The sequence below is a fragment of the Panthera uncia genome, chromosome A2 (assembly GCF_023721935.1).
Source record: "Panthera uncia isolate 11264 chromosome A2, Puncia_PCG_1.0, whole genome shotgun sequence".
NCBI lineage: Eukaryota > Metazoa > Chordata > Mammalia > Carnivora > Felidae > Panthera > Panthera uncia.
In genome coordinates, this window is record NC_064816.1 from 56,470,127 (window position 1) to 56,491,718 (window position 21,592).

Sequence of the window (21,592 nt, forward strand, 5' to 3'; positions counted from 1 at the left end):
CTCAGGTGAGCCCAACCCCTCCCCCACAGGTTATTTAAGAAGCTCTGGATTCCAGGTGAGAGTGAGCCCTACCACAGCAGCTTAGCCCCAGCAAGGTCCAAGTCCCCTCGTCCACGTTACTTAGACCTCTCCGGATCAAAGTCCTTGCAGCACAATGACTCAGTTTCAGGAAACAGTTAATAACCTTCTTCCTTCAACTCAATTGTTCTAACCTCTTTGAGGGGTGGCTCTCTGTGAGGCCAGGGAGCACTGTACAAGTTTCCTGACAGGGAGAAGTCGAGACAGGCTCTGAATGCATCCCACGGGAAGAGGAGTGAAGGTTGTCATAAAAAAAATAGATGGGACACGATAAATGCAGGATGTTCCCTGGGGTCTTAATCTCTTCCTTCAGAAAATCTGAAGAGTTCTGCCTGCTGTGCTGTTGTGAGGTAGAGGGGCATGTGTCTGTGTGTGCGCGTGTGTGTGCACGTGTGTGTGTCTGTGCATGCAAACACACTTCAGGTATTTACTGCTACCCCAACAACAGCATTCTTCTGAAACAAGAGTTCCCAGACCGTGAATGCCGGCCTCACCAACGACATTCCTCTTTAGTTCTGAGTTCCCCATTGGCCCTTTGACAGGCATCTTCTGAGGCCTTGCACATATGACAGGCTTAGCAGGCCTCAGGAAAGCGTGGCAGGCCCAAGAAAAGTTGGGAGGGCCACCCGTGCCATCGGTGTCTGATGCTGCTAACCAGTGTTGGAGTGACGTCGCGTTATCACTCTTTCCTCTAGCTGGCATGGCCATTTTCTACTTGGCAAACTAATCATTCCTCAGAAGTTAAGTCAGGACCTCCGCTCCCATCTATAGTGGAGTAGCATGGGGAAGAACTACACTCAACTCTGAGAAAGAAATTTTAAAAGTTGAAATTTAGAAAATCTAGGGGCGCCTGGGTGGCGCAGTCGGTTAAGCGTCCGACTTCAGCCAGGTCACGATCTCGCGGTCCATGAGTTCGAGCCCCGCGTCAGGCTCTGGGCTGATGGCTCGGAGCCTGGAGCCTGTTTCCGATTCTGTGTCTCCCTCTCTCTCTGCCCCTCCCCCGTTCATGCTCTGTCTCTCTCTGTCCCAAAAATAAATAAAAAATGTTTAAAAAAAAAATTTTAAAAAAAAAAAAAAAAAAAAAGAAAATCTATTAAGGGGCACCTGGGTGGCTCAGTCAGTTGAGCATCCAACACTTGATTTGGGCTCAGGTCATGATACTGGGGTTGTGAGGTGGAGCTCCATGTCAGGCTCTGCACTGAGCAGGGAGTCTGCTTAAGATTCTCGCTCTCTCTCTCCCCCTCCCTCTGCCCCTCTCCCCTGCTCGCACACACTCTCTAAAATTAAAAAAAAAAAAATCTGTTTAAGGCATCTGAGAAGCAAGACAAAGTAAGCCTGAGGGCCAAGATTATGAAGGGAAGGGAACTGTAGAGAGGTAAGTGCTCATTCTTGGAGCTACTTGTCCCCGGTGAGTTTTTGGCAATTCTTGGTGCAGGAAGGGAGGCTGAAAGTTGGGCAAACAGCTTCAGCTAAAGTGCAAAGAATCCAGCTTCTGGAAATCTCATAGGACTACAGACAGACAACATTCCTTTGGAGTTCAAGGCTGCCAAGGCAGCTAGGCTTTGAGGGACCAGGATTCGGGAGAACAGGGAGCTAAAATACAGTGAACCGACACTCAGTGACTTTCCTCTTTTAAGGCATTTGTCACTTTCTTGAGCTACTCAAGGCAAGAGGCTAAGGTGCCAAGTGAAAGCTACTAAAAGGCAAAGTGGAATTTTCAGAAGTCTCACAGAGCTGAGGAAGCAAAAACAAGGGTTTCAAGCTCACCAAGAAAGGAGGCGTACTGGAGCCCTGGAAAGCCATGCCCTAGGAAGAAGGGTAAATCAGAGGTGGCCTGAGTTTCACCAAAACTGCAGCAAGCCTCCAGTCAGCTCAGTCCCTCAGGTGGCCACCAGGGAACAGGGTAGAGCACTCTGGGGGAGATGACACACTCCAGAGCGTCTGCAGTCTCCGCACAATGCCTGGCATGCAATCGAGAATTACCAGCCACACAAATAAATAGGACCAAGAGGTTTTTGGAAAAGGCAATAGAAACAGACCCTCAGATGACTTCAAAATAACCATATCTAATAGGTTTAAGAAAACAGATGGCAAAACCCAGAATCTCACTAGAGACTGGGAATCAAAAAAAAAAAAAAAAGAAAAAGTAATTGAACTTCTAGAATTGAAAAACATGCAATATTTGAAATTCAGAAATCAATAAATAGGTGTAAGAGAGACTTGACACGTTAAAAAGGTTAGTGAAGTGATAGGTCAATAGTAAAAACTCAGGTGACAACATAAAAATTTTAAAAAATTGATGAAAACTGAAAAAAAAAAAGACACAGAGACAAGGGAGGCACAGTAATACATGTAACTTAAATTCCAGAAAGGAGGGAAGATGAAACAGGGCAGAGTTTTATTTGAAGAGATAATGGCTGAGAAATTTCTAAAACAAAAGGACATCAAACCCCAACACATGAACCCCAAGCAGGAAAAAAGAAAGACAACTGACTCCTTAGGCACATGATAGTCAAATTGCAAAAAATACTAAAGACAAGGAAAAGCTAAAAATCAGAGAAAAAAAAAGTAATTACCAAAAAGGGGTAATAAGAGTATCAATAGCTGACTTCTCCAGGAAAAAACAGGTATCAAATTAGAATGTAAAGATACCTTGAAGGAACTCAACGAAAGGATTGCTAGATTCTTTCAAACTGAAATATATTTCCAATTAAAAATAGAGAATTTAGGGGCACCTGGGTGGCTCAGTTGGTTTAGCATCCAGCTTCGGCTCAGGTCATGATCTCATGGTTCGTGAGTTTGAGCCCCGCGTCGGGCTCTGTGCTAACGGCTCAGAGCCTGGAACCTGCTTCAGATTCTGTGTCTCTCTCCCTCTCTGCCCCTATCCCCCCCTCAAAAATAAACAAAAAAAAATACAGAATTTATAATCAGCCAAACTACACGAAAAGAAATATTATAGAAGTTCTTTAGTTAGAAGGAAAGTGATCTCAGAAAGAAACCATAAATCCATAAATCAGTAATGATACAGAAAATCTGAACAGGACCGCCTAACTTAACCTGACAAACACAGATTACTATACCTGCTGGCAGAATACACATTCTTTTCAAATGTACATAGAAGGCTTCCCAAAACAGATCATATACATAGTCATAAAGCAAGGTCCAAAAATTTTAGAGGATTTACAGTATGTTCTTTGCCCCCAGAATTAAGCTGAATATCAATTATTAAGAAAATAACTAGAGGGGCACCTGGCTGGCTCAATTGGTACGGCATACAACTCTTGATTTTGGAGTCATGAGTTTGAGCCCCAGTTGGGGGTAGAGATTACTTAATAAATAAAAGGGTTTTTTTGGGAAAAAAGTAAGTAGGAAATTACCAGATATTTGAAAATTAAGCAATACACTTTGAAATAACCCATGAGTTGAGGAAGAAATTAGAACGAAAATTAGAAAATTTTTGAACTGAATTATAATGAAATGCAATATATCAAAACTTTATGGTGTAACTAAAGCTGTGTTTATAGAGAAGTCAATGCCTTAAATGAATATATTAGGAAAGAAAGCAAGCTGACCTGGTGCTTCACTGCTTTTAGGATACGACTGAAATCTCTAACATGGTTACAAAGTCCTGTGGGGTCTGGCCTCTGCTGACTTCTTAGAGCTTCATCCTAGTCTGTCTCTTCTAACTCATTCCTCTCTAGTCACACTGGCCTTTCAATTCCTTGAATATGCTGTATTACTTCCTGCCCCGGGGCCTTTGCACATGCCAAATCTGCTGTCAGAAGTGCTCTTTTTCCCCCTCCTTTCTCTGGCCAAAGCCCCCTCATACCACGGGAGTCAGTTCAAAAGTCACTTCCTTTGAAAAGGCTTCCCAAACGTATGAAGTTTGCGTTAGGGTCCTCAGACACATGCTTTTTAATTCAAACATTTTGTTTCATGGCTCATTACTATAATCAATCATTATTTGGGCAATTGCTTTTTGTGCAATTAATTTGAAAATGTTGTTTGTCATTCCCCAAATGCCCTAAGCTCCTTGCTGAAAGAAACCGAAGCTGTCATGTTGATCGTTTTATCACCAGTGCCTAGCATGGTACCTGGCAAACAGTAGGGACACGATACATGTATGTTAAATGAATACATGACTACACGGACATCTAATTAGTCACCTAAGTAACCACTCAGTTTACTCAAAGTTGTTAAAAGATGCTCACTGTCTTGGAAGAGAACTATCACTGCTGTCAGTGCTGGCATTTATTTCTGTGGCATTTACGAGGCAATTTACAATCATCTGCTAATCCAAGAACGCTCCCAATCAAGGATTCTGCCCTCCAGCCCAATGTTTAAGTAAAATAATCTCCAACTCCACACCGCTTCCTGTGTACTCTGGTTGGGTAAAGAAAAAAAAATTTTTTTTGTAAACTCAATTTATTTATTAAATCTGTGCCACGCTCTGCGAGTAATCCAGATGACTGCCGTTATTAGTAACAGTCACCCTGCCACTGCCACCCACTGCTGACATCTGAGGCGGATTTCCTATGTGCTATCTCACTCAAAGCACTGGAGGGGGTATCAGCCCTCTTCTGCATGTGAGGACATCAGAGAGGTGACGTGACTTGCCCAGGGTCATAGGAGCAGCCGGTAAGAGGCAGGGCAAGGGTGCACTCCAGGTCTGCTGGACGCTCCCGCCCAAGCATTCTCTTAGCTCCATCCCAACACCCACCTTACAGAGCACCTACTATTTAGTATTCTGCTTAGTAAATAGTAGTAATTATCAAGGGATGTTGTAAACCTTTTAAAAAACCTTTTACTTTGCTCGGATTAAGATGATACTCACATGCCATCTCCCCTTTGCCTTCAGAAGACATGAGGATGATAAAGGATATGACAGCAAAGTCAAATGCACTAATCCAGGGCACCAGGAGCCCAGGAGTCCCCACTCTCAGGACGGTGGGCCACATGGCAGGTGACAAAATGGTGTGGTCCCTGACAGTAAAGCTGCCTGGCTTCTCCCCAGAGCGTCTTCCCTCAGCAGGCTGTTCCATGATCCAGGGAAAGAGGGAGGGGCTACGGATCCAGCATCACTGCCCCACAGGCAGTTCCAAGGGACAGGACGGGCCAGGGGCTGTGCTGTGGTTTTTGCTCATTTCCGGGATCACATTACCCAGGTGGCCATCACCCCACAGCCTCTGGGGTGTGACTGCTTCCCAACCTCTCCCTCTCACGGATCGCGATTCTGAGTATTTCTCAGCCCTGGATGGGCCATCCGGTTGCTTGTCTGAGATCCAGATGGAACATTCCATTCCTTAGGGGTCTGTGCAGCTCATGGCACTTGCTTACACCCAGAACCCCCTGTGGGATCCCAACGGGCAGATGCAAGAGCTTTCCAGTCTCTACCTGCCTACTGGAAAGTTCTTTCTCTGAGTCTCCTATTACTGCTCTAGGACTTGAAATCCCAAGATAACTAACTGTATGCTCGTCCCTAAAGCTACTCAGTGGTCAGCTCCAGCACTATGTCCCCCTGGCTTCAGGTGCCCCCTGCTACACCCTAGACCTGTACTGAGGCCACCCGTTCCCACTGCCCCTTCCTGGTTCCTTGCACAGTTTTTGTCAGCAGCCGTATTTACAAGCACTTTGACACCTCCTAGCCACCCAAGCCTCCCTCTGATGGTTCCTTCTTGGGGTGCCACATCCCACTCCTCACCAATCTGCACTGGGACCGGTTTGCCTGGGGAATCACCCCGACTGAAGCCTGGAAGGGAAAGGCCCTTCCTTGAGGGAGGAGGAGGGAGTTGGCCTGGCCCACAGAGGCCACCTTCATACAAAGGACCCACAGCTCAAGGCCCAGCTCTCCTTCCCACAGCAACCCCTACAGACCCTCCTGTGACCTCATCCTGAAGGAGGGTGCAGCTGTAATGAACACACCGCATGTGCCTCCCATTCCTTAACATTCTGGCTCTGAGGCCTCCCTCACGGCGCAGGAGCATGCAGACAGGGGACAGGACGCTGGTACTCAGCACTGTGCGACCTGAGCCAGCCATCAGTGAGTGTCCCTGAGCCCCAGTCCTTCGGGGAATAAAAAGGGAGCCACCCTGAGCACGTGAGCATGCAAGAGGTACATGGCCCACAACCAGGCACACAGAGGTATGCTCAGGGAACAGGCTGGTCTGAATACCACCTCCACAAATGGGGGGCAGGTGCCCGTAGCAACATCCCTTCCCCGACTCCCTCGGGAGCCCGACGGCCAGCCTGTGGCGTGGCCTGCCTACGTGGTGTCTGAAACAAGTCTGCCAGTCCGCCGTGGCCCCATTCCCACAGCCAGGGAGCCAGGGAGGAGCTGAGTGCTCGTCTGGCCCACGACAGATGACTAGTGGCTGCCCCACAGCTGGGTGAGAGACCGAGTAGCACATGGTTGTCCATGTTATTACAGAGACTTGAAGTTAGGCAGGTGGCGGTAGGTTCCAAGCCCTGTGTGCTGATTCTTACGAATACAGGCTAAGTTTATGAAACATCATAAATGCGTTCTTACTTTATCGTGCCCTCCATTTTTGAAGCTGCCTCATGGAACTGCTGTGAAGACAGTTTGTACATCTCGGCATTCTACAAAGAGAAAAACAGAACTGATTACCAAAGACTGAAATTTCCCTCTGGCTCCCGCATGGGAGAGACGGTGCTAAAAATTGACAGATGCTGATTTCTTGACCAGCATCAAAGCAGATTGGTGATTGATCCACAGCTTGGCTCTGGCTCCCATCACGGTAGGCCAACCACGGCTACAGAATCCCAGAGTAGCAAAGGCTGGAAGGACCAATGGGTCCTCTGGTTTGGGGGTCGGCAACCCATCACTCAAACCCGGCCTGCCACCTGATTTTGTTAAGTAAAATTTTATTGGAACACAGCCACACACATGATTTGTTTCTGCATTGTCAGTGGCTGCTTTTGGGCTACAACGGCAGAGTCGAGTAGTTTAAACAGCGACTATAGGGGCTGCAGAACCTAAAATATTCACTATCTTTAGAGAAAAAGTTTACCGAGATTTGTTCTGGCCCAACCCCCATTTTATAGGTGGCCTCTGCTGCCTAGAGGTGAAGCGACTTGCCCAAAGCCACCCAGCAAATAGCTGTGCCAGGACTGGAGCCCAAGCATCGGATTACCAGCTGGGTGCGGGCTCTGCTGCCTGCCGTGACCACCACACTCCGTGGCATGGTGGCTGTCTGTCCAGAGCTGCTGAGTGGCTCCAAAGGCATGCCCTCCATCCTTCCTGAGGTTACCTAGTAAATGTGCACGTGCAGAACCAGACTGGTGTGGAGAACAGTCCGGGCCTGCAATATGACAAAGCTGGGCTGAAGCCCTGGGGCCATCACAGCATGACTCCGAGTGAGTTGTTCCCACTTCTTTAGGTCTCAGAGGCTCAGAAGCCAGCACTTGCCACTGGTTTCCAGAAGAGACGACCGCAAATGCCCATGCTAACCCCACCTGCCACCACACTCCTGGGGGAGCACCTTGAAGCTCACAGTGAACAAACTGACTTTTTGCAGCAGGCTGTCTCAAGGATGAAACCCTAGAAGGCGGCCCAAGATGGACGGGCAGTCAGACTTTCGCCGTGAGGGTGAGGAGACGGCACGGATGCCATGGGACACCCGCCTACCCTGTGCAGGCCTGGGCCAGACCTTTCACAGAACCCGTGTGCGAGGGCTGGTTATTCCCATTCTACAGGTGGGTAAAGGGAAGCTTCCGGCTCGGGGCGCCTCCAACAGGCACAGTCCTTACAAGACGCTCGAGTGGCAGGGAAAGGGACCCGGAAGTCACAGAGCCATGCCCTGTGTGTGTGTCAGACTCCGAGCCTGGCTCTCCCCACTCCACCATACACAGATATAGCCTGGCCCAAAAGGAACGAGTTGCTCCTTCGACAAAATTGAAGAGATGACAGGTGTTCAGATCAGAGCCATGCAGGGGATGCACCCTACCCCCAAGGCACACCGTCGGCCATCTATAGAGAACATAACCGAGGCAGGGGTGGAAAGCACCTCTCCTAGGAACCTGCAGGGTACTGAAGGCAGAGTTTGGGTGGGAACCTGGCCCTCACTCCCATTCTGGTACCTGCCCCTGGGAAGAGCCAAGGGGGAGGGGCCGCGGAGGGGTGTGTGCCTGAGGGAATGCCTGGGGCCCACTCAGGAGGAACCCAAGTTCCCGAATTCTGCCTTGGGCTGTGCTGGGGCGAGCCCAGGGCTGGGCCTTTCACCCCCCCAGCTGCTAAGTGAGCCTGGGCAGGTCCTCAGCTCTGAACTAAGGAGGTGCCCACGCCTCTCTCCAGTGGCCCTAAGGCACAGCAGATGAGAAATGGGAACCCTCCCAGCACGACAGGCACGGAACACATAGGGGTTCTCCTGCCCGACTTCCCGGCCTGCAGGTCTGTGCTGACTCCAAGCTGTCCGATGTTTTCTCTCTGGAGCCCTGATGTTCCAGCCAAGAGATTATGATTTTGCCTCAATGGGTCTGACGTTCGACCACCATGGACTGTCCTGGGTGTGGGAGAAAGGCCACAAACGTGAATCATCTCAGGGCCTCTCCTCCCGCTCCACGCAGATGCTCTTCTGTGACGTCCTTGATGGGGATCATTTATATTCAGTCTGAACCTTCCATTCACGGGCCCTCACAGGAAACCACATGGTCCGTAGGCCCACATTGTAATCGTCACTTTGGCACATGCTGTGTTCTTTGGGTGAGTCACTCACTTCCTAGTGGTAAGACAAGGCTCCCACTCCGTCACAGGGTGGCTCAGATGGTCCTGAGGGGTGCCAGGCTCACAGTGCCCACCCTGTCCATTGCAGCCACTGTCATAGCACCATTGAACTTTCTGAGGCCAGCGTGGGCCTTAGTAAGCTCTCCATTCACTCTGATTGGTTCTCTTTGCCACAAGACGGTCTCCGGGCCCAGGCCTTCTCCTCCTTAGGGATGTGTCAGGCCACTGTCTCCTAGGCCTGGGGGCTGCCAGCGGCCCTTCCCAAGGGAGTTCCCACTGCCCAGATGGGCTGACAGGACCCTAGTGGCCCTCTGCTGCTCCCACATCTCCACGCACATGGCCCGGTCAGGGTGAGTTCAGTAAGTCGCTGAGTTGCCTACGAGTGTGGACTGAACGTGCGGTCAGGGAGATTTGTCACACGAAGTGCCCACAGGCCAAGAAGTGGTTGTGATTACCCCGCTGCAGCTTCCTCTATTGTCTCTCAGAGTGACTCAGAGGAATTCCCCTTCCTGTCGCACCCGCCCTCCCCGCCATCTCTGCCATGTCGTCTGCCTGAGCAGACCCCGGGACCACGCAGCACAGGGCGTCCCCTGTGCGGCTCACCTGACACATGCAGGTCCTGGTCCACACCTTGGGAAGGCTGCACCTGCCTCTTGTGTCCACCAGGCCTTCCTGAGGCTGCTGGGGTGCACCCTGCAGACCCCTGGACCCTACCACCGTTGAGGGGTTTCTCTAAGTACTGGGGCCACGCGTGTTCACACCGAGCATCCGCTAAGTGCCAGAGGATTCCAAGACAGGCACGCCTGCCCCCCCAGCCTCCTGGGGCTCCCAGACAACACCACGTCACGATTACAACGGGCCACTCAGCCAACTGTCCCCGGTGCTGTGGGGGTACCAGGAAGGACAGTCTGACGGAGGCCATCCGACTGGCTTCTTGAGAGCTGGCACCTGAACCAAGGCCTAAAAAAACCTCTTTTTTATAAAATAGCATTTTTGAAAAAAATTATACACATAGTTTAAAAAGGCAAAAGCACAACGGGCAGAGGGTAGGAATGTCATGACCAGCAAGCCGTGTGGCCAGCCCAGCCCTGGTGCTCCCCCTCGTGCACAGGGTCCGTGAGCTGGTTGCCCGTGCATGCCCACAGCACCGCTCATTTCTTCCCTTCCCAACGGCTTCGCCACTTTACCCGCTGAACGGTACTCCACGGCAGGTCCCGCTATCGCGGCATCTTCACCTCTGCGCGTGCACATCCAAAGAGTGCATTCCAGAAGTGAAACTCTTGGGTCAAAGGGTACGCTTTTACTAAACTGAGTCTCACACGGTGAGCAGAAATGAGCCAATGATGGGGGAGGGGGGCGGTCCTGTAAACAAGGGAGAGTGAGGGACACCATACAGTAGATGCTCCAACTGGACCAGGAGCAAGGGAAGGGGCTAGAGACAAAGACAGCCCGGGACCTGGGGCCCCGGGAGGCAGCGGGGGGGGGGGGGGGGGGGTCTCCACTTCAGGCTGGGAGCCTAGACCTCAGCCCACGGGTTTTACTTTTACGTGGGGGAGTGGCAGGGGAGATGTGTGTTTCAGAGAGAACATTCTGGCAGCTGTGTGGACGATGGAGTGCAGTGCCAGCAGGGAGCCTGGAATTGCCTGCCGCGCAATCCCACGGGGGCCTGGGGAGGCCACAACGCTGTCCTGAGAGGAGTGCTGTCACCCACTGGTAACTCGCAGGGAGAGCACTGCAAGTGCACTGCACTGAATCCCCGCACGTCTCTGAGGACCCAGGGATCGTGAGTCATTATTTCTGGATGGTTTTTCCTCCCTGTTAGATCTTCAGATTCCCAAATCTTGGAATCTTTTCCTCTACCCTATACACAGCTGCCCCTCCCCCTCCTCCTCCAGCTGCTCCATACGCACATCTGAAACCAGAAGACCTGATCTCCATTAATTAAATCTGCCATTAAAAATTAAATAACGTGAGTAAGAAGGTGTGAGTGTTATCTCTATGGGTTTCAAAAGTCACAGTGTTTCTTCAATTACTTCCCAGGCAGTTTTCATATTTCATACTGTCTGATTTCTCCAAGGGCCTGGGTTGTGAGATCAAAAGAGAGCGTGATGGTGAGAGGAGGCACAGCAAGAGGGCTCAGGAGGGGACGACAAGGAAACATGTTGTGGGCCAGAGAGGCAGTCCTGCTGCCCCCGCTGCGGAGCCATGAGGGACCAGAGCAGGGCAGGGTTGGGACCGGGGTTGGGGGGCTTGCGCTAACTCACTAGCCTGGCAGAGGAGCGAGGAGTAGCTGTCCTGGAACAGAAGACAACAGAGGTCAATGTGATGGTCAGCAGGGGAGTGGCTCTTGGGCTTGAAACCCCCCTCGGGGCCACACAGACATGCACCCAAGGAACAAGCATTCGTAAGTCACCTACCATGTGCGTGGGCCTCTGCAGTGTGTCACGGGAGAGCGTCTATGAGGCATTTCTGTCAGACAGGAAAGACTGAATAAAGGTCCAAGGACCATCCCAGGAACAAGGGAGGCAGCTGGGGCAGCAAGGATGGGTATGGGCCCTGGAGTCAGAACCCAGCCCCTACAGCAGTACAGCACGGGCCAGCATCCAGCCCTCTGGTCTGCCCCCTCAGCCTCTCCTTTGTAACATGAGAACAGCAACAGGGCCTCCTTCATATGGTTGTGTGGGAACTGGTAGAGATGCCAATGAGATAATGCATATAAAATGCTTAGAACAGTGCCTGGCACAGAGTAAACACTCAATAAATATTTTGAGAACTTAACACCCAAACGTGTATTAACCAACAAAGACAGCTGGAAGAGAGATCTGGAAATAGTGAAAGAGTGAGGAAGTGTACCTGAGGATGTGAAGTCCACGAAGGGAGGGGTTTTCACCTGTTCTGCTCGCTGACCTATCCCAGGGTCTCTAACAATGCCTGGTACATAGTAAGCCCTCCATAAAAAATTGGGTGCATAAAAAGAAGTAGAGGTCGGTCCCACTAGAAAACATGTGAAAACACAAGCGGGATGTGGTCATTTGTTGAGTCAATCGAGAAAGTTTGCTGAACTGGGGCTCTGTGCCAGGTACCCTGCGGGCACCGAGGAGAGCACCATACAATCAAATGGGGACACGTCGCCTACAAGGTTCACCGGGATTACTCAGGCCAGGCGCTATAGCCAGGACTTCCAAATAGGCTGGCCCCTTCTTGCCTAGAGCAGTGCTTCAAGGCAGGAATGTGCACCCTTCTGCCACATGAAGACACAAGGCTCAGAAAAGCCAAGGATCCCACAGTGGGGGCCGGAAGTTAAAGGGAAAGAGACAGCACCCGAAAACGGGTCTATCAGCCTCCCACTTCATACCATGTCCTTCCCTCTGTGCCTAGCTGACCCCCCAGAAGAAATTTAACAAACCAAAGGCCACGCAGACAGGATTCAAAGCCAATGTGTGGTTACATGTAGAAAAACGTGAAGCTTAGGATCCTGGCTGTCCAGAGCAGGAGAAGATCGCCAGCAAAATTAGTGCAGACTGTGGAAGGGCTCAGACGTGAAGGCTTAAAAAATATCCCAGAATCGGAGCGGAACAGAGTGAGGACAGGAGAACCCCATGCCAAGGCGCTGTCAACGTGGCTGAGGGCCGGTCATCCAGGGAGACGTGGAAATCACCGGCCTAATTACCAAGCTTCTCAAAGCTCGCAGGAATGCTAAATTTTAAGAGGAGTGAAAAAACTTAATGTATTCAGGATGTGAAGAAATCTCTGACTTGAAAATAAAAAACAAAACAAAACAAAACAAAAAAAAACACAAAGAAGAAATGCATGTGAATCTTCTGTGAAGAGTCCAAAGAGTCAACACAAAAATTTCTGAATCTCAGGACATGTGATCAGCAACACAGTTGGTAAAGGAATGGAAATACAGTTCTGTTAAATGGCTAAACAGCTGGTTCTTGGCTATTTATGAAGTCACACGACTACATCTTTGTCTCTTTCCCTGCTCCTGGGTACCTACCAGCTCCGACTCTGCCGTCACATGGAGAAAGGACCCCTCTTTCCAGACTTGCTCTGGCACTTACCCTGGATAGTGGTGCACAGACAATGCTCTTTCCCTCCACTGCCGCACTCAGCAATGTCCATCTGGGATCCTTCAATGCTGGAGCTCCTTCCTCCCATGGTCCCCTCACTCCTAGGCCATCTGACTGTCATAGCCATCTTTGGTCAGGCCACACCCAAGGCCTCCCACCGCCCCCAGGACGGCCCTGACTGGGATACTCCTGCACCGCGCGCCCCCCAGGATGGCCTTACCTGGGATGCTCCTTCCATTTCTAGGACAGCCCCACCTGGGATCCCCCCCACCCCATATCCCAGGAGAGCCCTACCTGGGATGTTCCCTCCATACCCCAGGATGGGCGGACCTGGGATCCTCCCTCCATCCCCCAGAAGAGCCACAAACCTAGGGCTCCAACCTCAGCTGAGCCTTCCACACAACTTATAATTCTCCATAACAGCTATCCCAACCTTTTCTCGAATTCCATACTGAATTCCTTACCTTGAATTCCTGCTATGGGCAGAGGACTGTGTCTCAACTTCAGAGACCAGTAAAGCTACTGCTGGGCACCAACAGGAACATCTCCCCCAGTACCAAACGTGCCTGTCTATGCCCATGAGCCTTTGCCCCCAGAGCAGAGTCCACCATCCCGCCAGGCTCCTGGGTTCCAGGGTCCACAGTGGCATGGGAAGATAGTTCCCTCTCCCTGTGCCTATTACTTCTTGGTCCCATGGGGAGAATGCAGACCCATATTTCAGGGGTGCTCTGAGGGTGCAGTGAACAATGGGTTCAAGGTCACCCAGCATGTCAGAGCTCGTCTGCTTCTTCCATTCATTCCACCAATATTTACTGTGTGCCTACTATTCACCAGGCCTTGCTGTGCAATCAGAGGGCACAGCAGTAAACAAGACATGAGAGCCTTGCCTTCACAGAGCTAACAATCCAGAAACAGGAAAAACGAGAAAACGATTCTACTCAGAAGTGCCATAAAGGGACATGGCAGGTTAAGGGAATAAGGAGCATCAAGCTGGGGTGGGGGCTATTTTAAATAGGTTGGTCCAGGCCTCTCTGCCGGGGTGACTTGGGGTAGATGTGATGAGGGAAATAGGATTCGGGGAGGTCCTAAGGTGGAGCTACACTTGATGGGTTCTCAGGAAAACGAGGGGAGCATGGCTGGAAGACGTTCAAGATGAGAACAGATGCAGGGAAAAGACAGGAGGGCTTGCAGGAAGCCACTAGAGGTTTGATCAGGGGATGATATGATCTGATTTCCACTCTGGAAGGATCACTGGCTGCAGTGTTACAAAGAGGCTACTGGGAAGAGAGAATGGAAGCAGCCAGGACACCTGGAGGCCCCTGCAGGGCCCCAAGTGAGCCAGGGATCATTTCCTGAGGATGTGACAAACGCAAACCCACACCAGTGCTGGAGAGTCAGCCTTGCCCTTCCGTGTCGGCCCCGCAGAGCCGGGAACCTTCAGGAGACAACCCGCAGAGGGGTCGAGCAGGCTGTGAGAGTATGAGCCAGGGGCTCAGGACGGTAGCTGGAGTCTAAGCGATGAGTCCTGTAGCTTTGCTGCAGACCCCCTTCAGTTAGTTCCAGCTGAGTACTGGAATTCTCCTCGGCCCCGGGTTCCATCAACGATACGACTCCAGTCTTGTTTCCTCTGTCCTTCTGTCTGGCAGTCTGCTTCCTGAGCTCCCCTCCTCTTCACACCTCCTGTCACATTCCCTCATTACGTCCACCCCCCACATTTCCTGCACTGACCACCACCACCACCTGCCCAGAGCCTGCAGGAGGACCAAGGATCACCTCTTCCTTCCTCCTGGGGTCCCTGGATGGAGCCGGCAACCAGATGTGGGTACCTCTGCCTCCTCGTACCTCTCGAGGCCCTTCTGTTCTCCGTATTGTCCCTGCTCCTGTGTGTCCATTATTATCTTAGGGGGACGCGCTGCACTCGTACACCACACTGGTCCCCCTGCTACTCCTTTCTCCCCTCTCAGCTTACCCTCCACGCCGCTGTGGGAGCCATTCTTGAATACGCCTTTCAGCTTAAACCTCTTCATGTCCCCCACTGTCCTCAGAGTGGCCTCCGACTCTCCCTTTGAGACTGCCCTCCCTAATGACTGACCTTGGCGCTGCCCCTGGGGGGCTCTGCCGTTTCCCTGCAAGGACTCGTCATCTTCCAAGCCTCCGTCGTGTTCTTTGTATCACTTCTCCTGCCAGTTCTTCCCTGCCCACCTGAGATATTCTGGTTCATGTTGTGACACCCAACAGTGTCCCCTCTGCTGGACCATGTCATTCCTCTCCCACCTCCCAGGCAAAACTCACGTTTCCCTTCTCGGTGCTCTGTACCACGCTTTGTGGCGGCATTTCCCACGGTGCCCTGCAATCCTCTGCTAACATGCCTATTGCCCCAACTTGGGACTGGGAACCATGTAAGCCTGGGGTCAGCTTTTTGACTTCATTGATCCATACTTCAAGAATGCACAGAGGTCTTATTAGTCAGCTTGCTCTGGACCTTGCACGTCTCCAAACTCTGTCTTCCCGATCTCCTCTGGCCTGAGGGGGCCAATGACTCTCTACCTGGCAGGCCTCTAGTCCTGGGCCTAGCCTCCTGGGATCTGCTCTCATCACCGCTGCAGCAACAGTCCTGAAACAACACCCTGTCACGTCGCTCCCCACTTGCGCCCTTCCCCTCCTCCACCAAGGCGCCTCCATCCTGCCCCTCCAGGCACCCCTTCATTCCCTGGACACTTCCATGAACTCTTGCCTAACACACGTGGCTGGCTGCTTTCCGAACCTTGCAAAGGTGTGACCCGCTAATTAGAGTGTTGTGACAGTGGCTGTAGGTGAGACCCTCCCGGAAGTATTTGCATTTGTGAAAAGTCAGAGAGAAAAGATCCCTGTCACTTTCTGCTCTGCCATAATGAAGAGTCGAAGGCTCGGAGCTGGGTTTTCGGGACCGTGCCTCTTCTCCTTTGTGTGTTTAGCTAAGCCCCCTAGCATTTTAGGGGTATGCGTGTGTGCACTGCTGTGTGTGTGACTAGGGGTGAGATTTACGACCCTCTGCTTACAAGGGGTGAAGAAACAGAGACTTGGGCACCTACAGACATATATGTACACACACACGCACACACACACTATAAAGCACTAGATAAACGTAAAGCTGTGTTAATTGGCAATAACTACACAAGTTTTTTAGAGTTTTGATTTACACTGAATACTAAACATTAGCCATCGGACCTCTGGATGAATGCTGATCTTGACCTAAGAACTTCTCTCTATTTTTAAAAAATTGTTTTTCAAGTATAGAGCTGCAATATTATATTGGTTTCAGGTATACGACATAGTGACTTGACATTTACATAGATTATGAGATGCTCACCATGATAATGCTACTTACCATCTGTCACCATACAAAGTTGTTACAATATCACTGACTATATTCTATATGCTGTACTTTATGTCCTCATGACTTATAACTGGAAGTTTGTACTTCTTAATGTCCCTTTCCTCTGGCACCTATCAGTTTTCTGTATTTATAGGTCCTCTTCTCCAAGCGCTGATTTTCATTAGGTGGAGCCAAGATGCGTCTGGGTGGGAAGACACACCCTTTTGGAGTCCTTGGTAATCTACCAGGTGACCCAGGCTGGAAAGAACAAAAGCAACGTCCCCACGGGACACACACACAAGGTGCCGCGGCCTATGGTTCCCTCAGCGCTGCCCTCATCCCCTCTGGCCTGGGGTGGCCAGTGACTCTCTACCTGGCAGTCCTCCAGTCCTGGGCCTGGCCTCCTGGGATCTGCTCTCATCACCGCTGCAGCAACAGTCCTGAAGCAACACCCTGTCACATCCAGGGCCACCGCCCCACAGGAGTCTGTCATGACTGTGCAGGGCTGACTGTACCCACAGTCCTCACACACAAGCCGAGTGATGTGCAACAGAAAGGGCCAGCCAGAGGTGCAGGGTGGGCTCCTGCTTGAGAGTCTGCAGGGAAGACTCCGCGTTAGAGGGTAAAGGAAGGGACCAGGAAACAGTGAATTCAGAGGAGTGGGATTATTCAAGAAAACCTGCCTGACAGAAGTATGATAAACCACTGAAGGCAAAAAGATCAAAGCTCCGTTTAAAGTAGCAGGTGAAAAGATGTTTTTAACATACCTGCGGTCTGCGGAAGGTTAAGTGTCTACCCAGACCCAGGGCCCATGCGGGAAACCCTGGAGCCAGACCGAGGCCAGGCAGTAGACGTTGAAGGAGAAAGGGAAGCGAAGAGCTTTAAATGGCGGCTAAATGCAGAATGGCATTTAACCTAGATGGACAGAAGCCACGTGAGGGTAGACAAGGAGGGATTTCGGCAGCGTGCTTGCCGTAAATGGGACTGACAAGGTCATCTACCGCCATAATCGATCCACTGGCAGCCTGTGGAAGGAGGCAGGGCCGTCCAGCCGGGCCGTGGCGCCACTGGTCAGTTGGTCCCTACACATGCAGCAACGTAGCTGGCTAAACGAAGGTGTAAACAGTTGGAAAACGAAATGCAGAGCACAAGGGGAAATAAACGGAATAAAAAACAAACGAAGAGACGTGAATCGTAGCTCCGTTTGTGTGACTTCCTGGTGAGCCGACCCTGAGGGAAGCTACAGGCTCTGGAGGCTGTGAACGGTCATTGCAAGGGAGAGCAGTAGAGTCAAACTCCAGAACACAGCCCCACGGCCGGGACGCCGCTGAGACTGGGAATCCTGCCGGCCTGCTCAGGACCTAGCACATCAGGCCTTCGGGGGCCGTGCGCTCAGGCCACAGCGGCGTTAGCCAGATGTTTCTGCTCTCTGTGCTGATCCTTAAAGTTCCAGCCCAGTGGAACGACAGATGCAGGGTTCCCAGTGGGGACACCGCGCTCGGCAATTCTCAGAATTAGGAGACTCTCAGCCCTCCGTGATGGAGGCTGGCCACACTCCTGAGAGCGGGTCTCAGTCCCTCTCTGAGGACTTCCACAAGAGAGAAGTCCCCCCGCCCCTCCAGGCAAGTCTGGACCCCTGGCTCTCAGCTTCACCTCCACCTGGTCTGTCTGAGGCAGTGGGGCAGGATAAGCCTTGCTAATCAAAGGATGGCTCGTGAACCAGCCGCAGCCGCAGCATCGCCTGGGAGCTTATTAGAAACACGGAATACCTCAGGCCCTGCCCCACACCTGCTCTTTAGCGAGCTCCCAGGTGATCTGTGCGCATGTGACGTTTGAGAGGCACAGGTGTGCAGGAGGTGGGCCTCCGGTGGGCTTTGTTTCAATAGCGTTCTGTTAATTGTTTTAAAAACTTGAATGCCCTTGGTTGGGTCCTGCCCTCCTTAGTTCAGCACGGTCCTTCTACGTCTCCGTGGCTTTATACCTACAGCTCGGTATACCTGAATTCTCTCTCACTGGGCTTCTGAAGGCAGCTACACCGGGGCCCCTGGCTTCGTGTTTTTACTCTAGGCCCGGAGTCTTCAACCCTGGCAGCACGTCAGAATCACCACAGCAACTTTATAAGCATAAGGCCTGGGCCCACCCCCAGGGAGTCCGATGATGCCTGTGCATCAGCATTTTAAAGCTCTTCCAAGGGATTCTCAGGTGCAGCTGAGGTTGGCAATCCCTGTTCTAAGGTCAGGGAAACCTGAACTGAAAACACGAGATTCGACCCTGGCCTTGCCACAGAACTCTTTCCGTGCCTTTAGCCACGTTACTTAACCTCTCTACCTTGGTTTCCTCGGCTCCCCAGTGAAGACAGTAACTACTTGGTAGGCGGGTGCCTCCCTCAAACGAATGCCATAAGGGTGAAGGGAGACAGTGCAGGAGAACCTGGCACAATGCCAGGAGATGCAATACACACTCGGTAAATGTCAGCGCCTACCGGGACTGCTTCACTCTGGTGGTCTTACAGAAGGAACTGACCCCCTGGTTATGGTGCCGCAGAGCCTTCTCTTAGCAGCACCCAATCCTTCCTCACATGGCATGTTTCACACACTCCCCCAACCTGTGGCCCGCTCTTTGTGGGCTTTGGCTGATAGATGTTGCAGAATGGAACTTGAGTCCAAGGTGAGTCTGACCAGGAAGACAGCTGCCTCTTCTCTCAGACAGATTACACCTGCAGGAACACGGTCTTAAACTACAGGTGCTTTCGGGAGGATTCCATGCGAGTCAATTCTTGTTGGTGGCCTCTTTGGCATTCATTCCTTTTCTCCCTCTCCCAAGCTCTCAGTTTCCCTTGAGGAATGCATAAGGTTTCAGGGAAGCGGACCACAACTTCAGATCTGGGGGTGGCAGGGTGTGACCGAGGTGGGGCCAACCAGTGCATGCCAGTGGCCTAGCCACAGGGCTGGGGAGTGACCTAGGCTGGTCCTGCCAGAATGAGTGAAACTTGCGGTGAGGCTGGATCTCTTGCTCTGGGTGGCCAGAGGGGGGCAGACCCAAGGGAGCCGGGGCAAAATGGGCGGAGTCTGTGGACGAAGCCCCTCATAGACGCAGCACCACTCTGGGTCTCTTGTTTCCTGATGGGTTGAGCCAGTTAGAGTCTGGCTTTTTCTTTCTTGAGGCTGAAAGTATGCATACATCACGACCACTCTGCCACTGCTAAGCTATATCAGCACCTACTCTGAGCCAAGTGCTGCGCTGGAGAACTTACAAACAGCATCTCATGTGCCAAGGTTACAGAGGTGCTAAGCAAAAAAGGCTAGAGAATTAGAATCGGATCGTTCGAAATGCACGTCACACTGAGCTTAATGTCAACAAAAACTCCCAGGTCTTTTCCACACATGTTGCTACAAAGCACTTGTGCAATAAGTTTTGTGGAGCCAAGTAAAAAAAAAAAAGCCCACCATTTGTTCTGGCCAAATTTCAATGTAAAAATTTACCAAACAGCCACTTTAGTGAATGCGATTTGGTGAGATCTTCAGAGACCGATTTATCACCGTGTTGGTCAGGACACTGTTGGTTGCAGATAGTGGAAAATTAGACTCGAACTGGTCTGGGCACTAATGGGAACTGCTGGCTCATGTTAACTGCGGTCCAGTGCTGTTTTAGGTAAAAATCAGGTGGCTGAACAAGGTCACCAAAAACTTGGTTGCTTTCACCTCTCCATTCTGCCTTTTCTACGTTGCCTTCCTCCTAAGCCCGGTTCTCCTCATGGTTGCAAGGTGGCTGCCAGCAGCTCTAGGGGCCCCACTCTCCCTTGTTGACATAGAGCAGGAAAATAGAACAATTAGTATGCGACACAAGGGCACTCCCACTAACAGGGAAAGGGAAGGGAAGGAGCAAGAAAAGATGCCGTGCTCTCTGAAGCCCACAGAATCCTCTTTCTCCAAGGACCCCAAAGTTTCCTTCTGTCTTTTGGGCCTACACTGAGTCACTCTGATCTGAATGAACCATGTGGATCTAAATGAACCACGAAGGCCAGGGCAGTGAGATGTGAAGATCAACTTAAGCCAATCAGGGGATACATTAGACTTGACACTGGGCTCACCTCATTCAGTAAACGCACAGGCTATATCGACAGGAAAGGAAGGCATCCGAATGGAAATCCAGCCACTACCACCAAAAGGAAGGAAAAGTAGATTTTGGGCAGCCCCAAATAGCAAATGTTTTTGACCGTCATTCAACACATTCACTATTCATCAAGCTTTGGGTAATTTGCAAATCTGACGAGTGGGCGTTCTATGTCTTTAAATCACTAATAAAAATGCTGACGGAGGTGGGAATGAGGAGAACTCTCAGGACTGACGTTGATCTATTTCTTAGCATCTTTCCAATATGGTAATTTAACCTATCCCAAAGCAGCCTGATCATCTTAACATGTAGCCACCAGACCCAACACAACATCATCTGCCCTCACCAGACACTGCACAGAAGTACAGTTACGGAAAATCCAAGCCCCTAAGATTTCAGATGTCCCTAAAGGAGACGATGTCAGCCTGAGTGCTGATGTTGCTCGAAACCCTGTCTGCACATCCAGCTGCCCGCCAGTCCCAAATGCCCTGCAGGTCCTCAACATATACATGCCCGATGCGCTATTTCCTGGTGTTCTGACGTCATTTATTGAGAGGAAATTCACATAACAGAAAGTTAACTCTTTTATATTTTGTTTTAAGTTTATTTCTTTTGAGAGAGAGTGTGAGCAGGGGAGGGGCAATGAGAGAGAGAATTCTAAGCAGGCTCCACACTCAGAACAGAGCCTGACATGGGGCTCAATCTCGAGAACCGTGAGATCGTGACCTGAACTGAAATCAGGAGCGAGGTGCTTAACTGACTGAGCCACCCAGGCGCCCTGAAAAGAAACTATTTTCAAGTGACCATTTCAGTGGCATTCAATATAATCACAATATTGCACAACCATCATCTCTAGGGACACGCATATGCATATATTTGAGCCCCCGTTTTCAGTGCTTTGGTATATATACCTAGGAGTGGAACTGGATCATATGGCGATTCTGTGTTTAAGTTTCTGAGGAATTGCCAACTTGTCTTCCACGGTGGCTGAACTACTTTGCATTTCTACCAACAATGTACAAAGTTCCAATTTCTCCACATCATCACTAACATTTATTATCCTCTTTAAAAAAAAAAAAACAGGGGTGCCTGAGTGGCTCAGTCGGTTAAGCGTCTGACTTCGGTTCAGGTCATGATCTCACAGTTCGTGAGTTTGAGCCCCGTGTCAGGCTCTGTGCTGACAGCTCGGAGCCTGGAGCCTGCTTCGGATTCTGTCTCCCTCTCTCTCTCTCT

The 21,592-nt window shown here is 50.9% G+C and overlaps 1 protein-coding gene across 2 annotated transcripts in view; it reads right to left on the reverse strand.

The window, feature by feature from the left end:
* The window catches only part of CHCHD6 (coiled-coil-helix-coiled-coil-helix domain containing 6), a 249,476-nt gene that overhangs the window by 40,498 nt on the left and 187,386 nt on the right, over positions 1-21,592 (reverse strand). For both annotated transcript variants that reach the window (XM_049641126.1, XM_049641128.1), the window contains one exon: positions 6,605-6,675. In XM_049641126.1, coding sequence (XP_049497083.1) covers positions 6,605-6,675 — 71 coding nt within the window. The remainder of the gene's footprint in view (positions 1-6,604; positions 6,676-21,592) is intronic.